Raw genomic sequence first — 9,770 nt, 5'->3', positions numbered from 1 at the left:
ATGGCGCAGGTTCCGGGGGAGGTGGACAACATGGAGGGCCTGCCCGCCCCCAACAACAACAACCTTGCAGCTCGCTGGGAGAGTCCAGACCGGGGCTGGGAGCGGGAACCTCCAGCTGCTTCCACGGCAGCTGCTTCTCTCTTTGAGTGCTCACGGATCAAGGCCTTGGCAGGTACCTGGGGACCACGGGAGAGCTGGGTGGGCCGAGGGGAGTGGAAGCGGGAGGGGGCTGCTGGGTGGCATCTGTGCATCGTGGTGCCTGAGGGCCTTGATGGCTAGGAGAGTGGAAAGGAGTCTAGCACCTGAATCTCCAGGCCAGTTGTGGCCAAGGGAACTTTCCACAGTGCAGGCAGTGTTCTGTCTCTGTGGTATCCAATAGAGAAACCACTAGCACATATGGCTTGAGCGCTTGAAATGTGGTCAGTGCCGCTTGGGGGACTGTTTTGCATTTTATTTAGTTTTAATTAATTTAAATTTAAAAAGCCACTTGTGGCTCATGGCTTCTGCGTGTGGCAGCACAGCCTTAGAACTTTTGAAATGTACAATCCCAGACACATGAGACTTTGAAAGCAATGTCTTGGGATCTCCAAATGCAGAACCGTTGGGATTTTAAGACATTGAAATGTCATACTTAGAGATTCTTCAGAGTTGAGACCTTTAGAGACGGAGAACCTTGTCGCAGATTTTAGACATTTTGATCATTGGCCACTAGGATCTTAGCTAGGACCTTAAACTCTAGCAGGCACAGTGGTGAGCACCTATAATTCCAGTGACTCAGGAGGCTGAGGCAGGAGGATTACAAGTTTGAGGCCAGTCTCAGCAACTTAGTGGATACTCTATGTCTCAAAATAAAAATAAAAGGGCTGGGGTTATAGCTCAGTGACAAAGCTACATTTTCTTGTCATTATAGTTTTTAGACTATGTTGTCTAGGGAATAGTGACAAGAAAAGAGGTCTTGTACATGGATAGATTAATGGAATTTTCAAAGGTTTTGAGCAAAGTCCTCTAGGAAATTTGGTGACATACATGAGTCCGTGGACTGGGGGCTCTGGTCAACTGGGCCCTGGTCACCAGCTCCAGCCATGAGAAAATATGGATCCAAAGTTATTAATTCTGATATTGATCCAAAATTTCCCAATTAAAAAAAATTGTGTGCCACAAATTATGAACCAGATTCAACCCATGGATTGCCAGCATTTTCTGACCTGGAAACCTAGACTGATATAAACACATAGTCATGGAAACTTAGAATTATACTTTTGGACACTTAGAACCCTAAAAACGCAGGAAAACATCAACTTAGAATTCTAGAATGTATTGTTCTGTGCCTGGTCCATGCTGGGCAGTAGCAGGGACATCGTGATCATTCAGCCAGCCTTGGTCCTTCCCTTACAGGGTCCTCAGTCCAGTGGGGACTGACTCAGATCCAGCCAATAATTTCCAGAAGTCAGGATCAGGATGGAGGAGGCACAGGCAGAGGGCTATGAAGGGGAGACCCAGGGAAGACAGGAACCCAGAGGAGGTACCTGAAAATCAGCCTAAAAAATCAAGGCAGGCTTCCTGGGGGAGGAGATGCCTACGGGATGAATAGGGTGAATTCTGGAGTAGAAGAATGTTCTAGGTAGAAGGAACAGCCTCTACAGCAGCTGGGAGGGGTGTGAGAGAGGTAGAATAAACACAGGGAGCGGGCAGTGGGAACCAGACCTTAAGGGCCTCATGGGCACTGGGGAGCCATGGAGAGATTTTAAGTGGAGGGGGATGGAGTAAGATAAGAACTGAGCATTCTTCACATCTTAGACCCATGCATGCTTCAGAGAGCATCTAACCTCAGGAAATGTGGGGATCCCCCTTTAAGGAAAAAAAAAATTTTTTTTCCCTTGCCCACTTAAATGATTGTAGTACAGTTTTCTTAAGTACTCTGCTGGACTCTCCTGTGCCTGAGTTTTCATATCCCTCTGCAACGAAACCGTCTGGCATGGCCCTCCTCAATCTGCACGAAGCCCCTTCTTGCTGGAATCACTTTGCTGCTCAATGCAAGCAGGCCATGGGCCACTGCTTGTGTTTCTGTCCTTTCTTTCTTTTCACACTGGGGGTGGAGCCCAGGGCCGAGCCTGTCAAGCAAATGCCCTACCACGGAGCCACACCCCCAGCCCAACTGCATTTCTTTTGCATCTCTATGCCCACTTCTCTCAGGGGTTTTGTCTATTCAGACTGAGGCAGGACCTGTGGAAGGAGTCCTCCACCACGTTATCTTACATGAAGATGTTTGAAAATAGTATTAGGACCTCAGGTTCAGAGAGTTTCATTCCTAAAGCCACGATTTGTGGCTGTCGGTCATCATTGGTCTGTGTGAGGCCCCTCTCCTCTTTATTTATTCTCTTTTAATCTTATGTCTCATCCTGATTCCTCCCCCCCCCACACTAAGACACTGAGGCTTTCACTGTAACAAAATACCAGAGATAATCAACTTATCATGAGAAAATATTTATTTTGGATCATGGTTTTAAAGATTTCAGTCCACGGTCCATTGGCCCTGTTACTTCTGTGCCTCCGCTGGGGAGGAAGCACGTCATGGTAAGGAGCCTATTGTGAAGCAAAGAAAGAGGAAGGGGTTAGGGTCCCAATATCCCCTTCAGAAGCAGGACCCAGGGACCAACAGATCTTCCACTAGGCTCCACCTCTCAAAGGTCCCACCACCTTCCAACAGGGCCATGATCTGGGGCCAGTCCTTTACCACATGGGCCTTTGGGAGACCCTTACTCCAACCACAGCACATGTCAAGAATCAGAATATGGCTGGACGCAAGGGAGCACCCCTGTAATCCCAGCAACTTGGGAGGCAGAGGCAGGAGCATTGCAAGTTCAAGGCCAACCTCAGTAACTTAGTGAGACCCTGTCTCAAGATAAAAAATGAAAAGGGACTGGGGATGTAGTTCAATGACAAAGTACTCCTGGGTTTAATCACCAATATCAAAATGATGATGAGAATCATATTATTAATAATGCTACCACTAACAATAATAAAGAAATAAAATAAAAATATAAAAAGAACTATGACAGTCCCTGGGAAGTTCCATGGGACTACCTTCCTATTAATACAACCCAAGTGTAAACACTCTTGTAACTTTTAACAGCACGGGCTTGTTTTGCTAGTGTTCAAACTTGACATAAGTGAAAACATACATTAGGCACGATTCAGTATCTCACTTCATTTACTCAACATTATGCTTGAGGGATTCATTCTTTTTTTTTTTTTGAGAGAGAGAGAGAGAGAGAGAGAGAGAGAGAGAGAGAGAGAGAGAGAATTTTAATATTTATTTTTTAGTTATCAGCGGACACAACATCTTTGCTTTGTATGTGGTGCTGGGGATCGAACCCGGGCCGCTCGCATGCCAGGCGAGCGCGCTACCGCTGAGCCACATCCCCAGCCTCGAGAGATTCATTCATATCTTCTATAAGCTGTTCCTTTTTCTTGCTGTATGGTTTTCACAGTGTGGATTTACCTGTTGATGTTCCCTTGAGTTGCTTCTAATTTGAGGTTGCAGTGAAGGCTTTTGGTGGGCAAAAGCTCTCATTTCTGGTGACTACCACCCGGGAGTGAAACTGTTGGGTCATAGAGTAAGTATATATCTAACTTTAGTAGAAACTGATGGTTTATATCATTTTACATTCCCACCAGCACTGTTCTAGAGATTCACTTGCTGTACATCCAACCCCTGGTAGAGCCAGTCTTTTTGATTTTAGGTATCTGGGCCGATGTGCATTCTGTGTGGTTTTCTTTCTTTCTTTCTTTCTTTCTTTCTTTCTTTCTTTCTTTCTTTCTTTCTTTCTTTCTTTCTTTCTCTCTCTCTCTCTCTCTCTCTCTCTCTCTCTCTCTCTCTCTCTCTCTCTTTCTTTCTTTCTTTCTTTCTTATCAGAGATTGAATGCAGGGTTGCTTAACCACTGAGCCACATCCTCAGCCCTGTTATATATTGTATTAGAGGCAGGATCTTGTGGAGTTGCTTAAGGCCTCACTAAGACACTGAGGCTGCGTTTGAGCTTGTGATCCTTCTGCCTCAGCCTCCCGATGGGCTGGGATCACAGGTGTGCCCCACCACACCTGGCTTCTATTATGATATTCTTTGCACTTTCCTGATGACTAATACCAACTCATGAGGTGGAGCACGTTTGCATAAGTTTACTGGCCATTCTGATATCCTCCTGTGAGGGGCCCTTTCTCGTCTTTCACCCTTTGCCTTATTAAATTATCTTTTCCTTGTGGTTTTGCAAGAGTACAAGTCTCTCTCTCTCTCTCTCTCTCTCTATATATATATATATATATATATATATAGTGAATATTTTTCTTCCACTTGGTGGCTTATCTTTCACTCTCTTAATGGGACTTTTTGATGAGCAAAATGTCTTGATTTTAATGTAGTTTAATAATTATTTTTACTTATTTATTTATTTAGGGTACCAGGGACTGAACTCAGGGGCACTCACTCACTGAGCCACATCCCCAGCCCATTTTGTATTCATATATTTTTAATTTAGAGACAGGGTCTCACTGAGTTGCTTAGTGCCTTGCTTTTGTTGAGGCTGGCTTTAAATTTGCGATCTTCTTGCCTCAGCTTCCCAAGCCACTGGGATTATAGGCGAGCGCCACCACACCCAGCTTAGTTTGGTAATTATTAAACAATTATTTTAGGTTGGAATTGTAGTTCAATGGTAAAGCCCTTGTCTAGCATGCATAAGGCTCTGGGTTCAGTCCCCAGAACTGCAAAAAAAAAAATAATTAATTAATTAATTAATTAAAATTTAAATTAAAAAAAAATGAACAAACAAAAAAACAGGAAAGAAAGAAATCTTTGCCTAACCCCAGGTCATGGAGAGATATCCTACCATGTTTTTTTTCCTAAAAGTTTTACTGTATTCCTTTTACATTTAGATTACAAGCTGAATGTTTATTATTATGTACATTGTGGGTCCACGTTCATTTTTCTCCCATGTGGAGTTGTCTCAGCTCCATTTATTGAAGGCTGTGCTTTCTCTACTAAATTTGATGTCACTTTGTCATGAATTTGGGGACGATATATCTATAGGGTTTGTGAATGTAAGTATTGGTAACTGATGCAAATTTTCGCATGCTCTAGATTGTATTCTTTTTGTTATTTTCTTTTTTTTTTTTAAAGAGAGAGTGAGAGAGGAGAGAGAGAGAGAGAATTTTTTTTTAATATTTATTTTCTAGTTCTCGGCGGACACAACATCTTTGTTGGTATGTGGTGCTGAGGATCGAACCCGGGCCGCACGCATGCCAGGCGAGCGCGCTACCGCTGAGCCACATCCCCAGCCCAATTTTTTGTTATTTTCTCATTCAGCACTGAGCCCTAGGGCTCATCCAATGTGGAGATCCATGAGTAGATCTAATCTGCTGCTTCTAGACACTGCATGAGGCCTGCTTAGTCCATTTTCTGTTGCTATAAGAGGATACCTGAGATTGAGTATTTTATAAAGAATAGATGGTTCTGGAGGCTGGGAAGTTCAAATGGATGCTCAGTGGATGCCTGAAATCTCCTGTAGTACCAAACCATGTATATGTTAAGTTTTTTCCTATATATGAAATGACAAAGTTTAATATGTAAATTAGGCACAGTAACAGATTACCAATAAATGCTAATAGATAGAACAATTATAACAATATGCTATAATGAAAGTAATCTAAAACATGAATTATCTATTTCTGGAATGCTAATTTAATATTTTAGGCTCACTGTTGACCAGGGGTAATTAAAACTGAAGAAAGTGAAATTCTGAATAAATAGGGACTACTGTATACTTAGAATTCCTGGGTCATATGTAACTCTATGTTTAACTTTTTATTTTTATTTTAAAGAAACATTTTAAAAATATTTTTTTTAGTTGTAGATGGACACAATACCTTTCTTTTATTTGTTTATTTTTTATGTGGTGCCTGGGATCGAACCCAGTGTCTCACACATGCTAGGCAAGTGCTCTACCACTGAGCCACAACCCCAGCCCCTATGTCTAGCTTTTTAAAGGAACCACCAAACTATTTTTCTAACTCATGGTTCCATTTTATATTCTCATGAGCGATGTACAAGTGTTCCAACCCCATGTCTTTGCTTATGATTATTATCCCCCCTTTTTATTATGACCATCCTAGTGGGTATGAAGTGGTATTTCTTTATATATATATTTATATTTATATTTAATACTTTTTTAGTTGTTGACAGACCTATATGGTGTTTATTTTTTTGTGCTGTTGAGACTCAAATCCAGTGGCTCACAGATGCTGGGCAAGTGCACTTCCACTGAGCCCCAGCCCCAGTCCTTATTATGGTTTTGATTTGGCATTTTCCTAAGGGCTAATGATCCCAAGCATATTTTCATGTTCTTATTGGTCATTTGTATATCTTCTTTGTATAAATGTCTATTCAAATCTTTGTCCTTTTTTTTTTTTTTTTTTTTTGTACTGAGGATGGAACTCATAGGCACTTAACCACTGAGCCACATCCCAAGCTCTTTTTTTTAATGTTTTATCAAGAAACAGGGTCTCATTGAGTTGCTGAGGCTGGCTTTGAACTCCTAATCCTTCTCTTGCCTCAGCCTCCTGAGCCCCTGGGATTACAGGCGTGCACCATCCGCCTGCCTCTTTTGTCCATTTTTAAATTGAGTTTTTAAAAATCATCTGTACTATCTTTGAAACACCCTATGAACCTGTAGTTATTTCATAATTAAGTTTTTTTTCTTAAAGGCCAGGAATGATGACACACACCTGTAATCCCAGCAGCTCGGGAAGCTGAGGGAAGAGGATCATCAGGTCAAGGCCAGCCTCAGCAATTTAGCAAGGCCCCAAACAACTTAGCAAGACCGTTTCTCAAAATAAAAAATAAAAAGGGCTGGGGCTGGAGGCTGGGATTGTGGCTCAGTGGTAGAGCGTTTGCCTAGAATGTATGAGGCACTGGGTTAGATTCTCAGCACTGCAGATAAATAAATAAAATAAAGATCCATTGACAAATAAAAAAATTATTTTTAGAAAAGATCTGGGGATGTGGACTAGTGGTAGATTGACTCCAGATTCAACCTCTGGTACCAAAAAAAGAGTTAAAAAGGGCCGGGGTTGTGGCTCAGTGGTAGAGCGCTCACCTAGCACATGTGAGGCGCTGGGTTCGATCCTCAGCACCACATAAAAATGAAATAAAGATATTGTGAAAAAAAAAGAGTTAAAAATTTGTTGCCTGGCCTTTCTTTCTTCCCTGACTCCTATTAGCTGAAGCACCAAGATCCTCAGAGCACAGGATGGAAGGAACATGGAATCCACATTGACATCCTTGCTAGTCTCCCTGACAGCTGGGCTGCTCATTTTAGAACTATTCAGAATGAGGGAATAAGCTCATATCTCTTTTATGCGACTGTATTGCTAGGCCTATTTGTTATAGCAGCTTAGCATATACAGTTATAGGTAAAATTTCATTACCAAACAATAGTTGTAGTTTTTAATATAAAACTATAATAAAACTAGTTTTTATTAGTACAGAAATAAAGATGTCTACTTTTTTCAATCATTTGAAATCTCTCAATAATTACCTTTTTATAGATGCATTTCGTTATACCCTTGAGTATTGCATTTTACACTAACAGTAGAAAATATACATTGACTGATCTGTTTTTTTTTTTTCCCTTGGGGGTTACCAGGAATTGAACTCAGGGGCACTCAACCACTGAGCTACATCCCCAGCCCAATTTTTGTATATTATTAGATACAGAGTCTAACTGAGATGCTTAGCGCCTCCCCATTGCTGAGCCTGGCTTTGAATTCACGATCCTCCTGTCTCAGCCTCCCGAGCTGCTGAGATTACAGGCATATGCCACTGCGCCTGGCTGTTTTTTTTTTTTTTTTTTTTTAAACAACAACAACAACAACAAAACAAAACATCAAGTTGTATTGGCTGGGGCTATAGCTCAGTAGCAGAGTGCTTGCCTAGCATGTGTGAGTCACGGGGTTTGATCCTCAGCACCACACAAAAATAAACAAATAAGGGCATTCTGTCCATCTACAACTACAAAAATAAAAAAATAAAATAAAAAAAAACATCAAATTGTGTACTTTATTTTCATGTGGTGCTGAGAATTGAACCCAGTGCATCACACGTGCCAGTCAAGCACTCTACCACTCAGCCACAACCCAAGACCTGTTTGTTGTTTTTTTTGTTTTGTTTTGTTTTTTTGACAGAAAAGATATTAAGTTAGGGGCTGGGATTGTGGCTCAGCGGTAGAGCACTCGCCTAGCACAGGCGGGACCCAGGTTCGATCCCCAGCACCACATAAAAATAAAGGCATTGTGTTGTGTCCATCTACTCCTAAAAATAAATATTAAAAAAAAAGACATTAAGTTAGGTATTTGTAATTTTACTTTCTAATAGCCAATGCTAATGCCAAATCACAGATTCTGGCTAATAGTAAAGCCAAAGTGGAGCCATCTCCAGAGTGGAACCAGAATGAGAACGAATAGATGCAGGTTTGCATCTGTTGGTGGCCAGCTATGTCAACTCAAGGTCATCACCCCTCTCTGGGCCTCTGTCTCCACATTTGTTAAAAGAGGAGTTTAGGCAAGATCTAAATTTCTTCAGTGGGTCCTGGATCCCTGGGTGCTTGGGATCTAGGCCTGAGGGGGACAGATCCATGACAGCATTTTTGCTATGTAATTTGATTTCACTCCTGCCCAAAGAAAGTCCCTAGAGACCTACCCTGGGCCACCTGGATGACAACTTCATAGAGGACAGTGCTGTGAGGTTCTGGTTTTTGTGATCACAATCTCCTTCGTGTGAAGCAGGAGTCAGGAGAGGAGATGCCCATGAGGCCAGACAGGCCACGTTCATGAGAGAAGGAAGAAGGGTCTCCCCAAAGGGGGCGGTGGCCTCAGCTCTGGGAAGGCAGCCTCGTTTGGCTATTAGTGGCCGTATCATGGGAAGAGGCCAAATATCTGGATTTTTTGAAAAGACAAAATCTATTTTTAAATGTTGGCAACTGATGTACATTTTTATACAACCCAGTGGAGGAGGGCAAACAAATACGTCTCCGAGGGCCATTCTGACCTAAGATGACACTGAATGTGTACTGTGTTGATGTGTCAGGCCACCATGGGGGGGTGTCTTTGTCCCTCAGGTACCGCCACCCGCTCTGCACACCTGCTGTAGGCCCAGGTAGGCTGCCCTGCTGTGAACGGGCTCCCCTCTGCTCAGAGACCCTCAGTCTTCCAGTTGGGTTTGTCCAGCAGGACACTGGGGAGGAGATAGGAGTCAAGGGATTTATTACTCCCTGCTCCCTCCCTGCCTGACCGACTTCTGCCACTGCCTGGTTCCTCTCCCTCCATCCCAAGCTCCTACCAAGATGGCTGCCTCCCTCCCCTCTTCTCAGCCTCCCCCCTGCCCCAGTCCCTGGGGGGGTCTCTCTGGCCCTAGTGGGTTCCCTCAGCCCTGCCCACCCCTCTGTAAATAGTCCCTTCATTAAACTCTCCTCAATTCCACCGCTTTGAGGGAAGCCATGTGCTTCCTGCCAGAACTCTAAATGACACAGTTACCTTTGGGTTGTCAAGACTCCAGGACAAATGACCACTGTCCTACTTTCGCCCTTGCACTCATATTGAGTGATTTTTTGCCATTTACTTACTCTTCTCTATCGTGATGATCAGCCATCACAAGGAAAATAGATTTCCTTAGAATAAAGCTTTATTTACATATTTATTAAATTTATTCATTTACTTTTTGAGA

At 42.7% G+C, this 9,770-nt stretch overlaps 1 protein-coding gene across 2 annotated transcripts in view; it reads left to right on the top strand.

Moving 5' to 3' along the window:
• Positions 1 to 9,770, top strand: part of Sptbn4 (spectrin beta, non-erythrocytic 4) — a 72,417-nt gene continuing 62,647 nt past the window's right edge. For both annotated transcript variants that reach the window (XM_026411539.2, XM_026411540.2), the window contains exon 1: positions 1 to 172. In XM_026411539.2, coding sequence (XP_026267324.2) covers positions 1 to 172 — 172 coding nt within the window. The remainder of the gene's footprint in view (positions 173 to 9,770) is intronic.

This window comes from Urocitellus parryii, chromosome 15 (genome assembly GCF_045843805.1).
Source record: "Urocitellus parryii isolate mUroPar1 chromosome 15, mUroPar1.hap1, whole genome shotgun sequence".
NCBI classification, from domain to species: Eukaryota; Metazoa; Chordata; class Mammalia; order Rodentia; family Sciuridae; genus Urocitellus; species Urocitellus parryii.
Note: the sequence above shows the minus strand (reverse complement) of the source record. Positions and strands in the feature narration are given on the sequence as shown.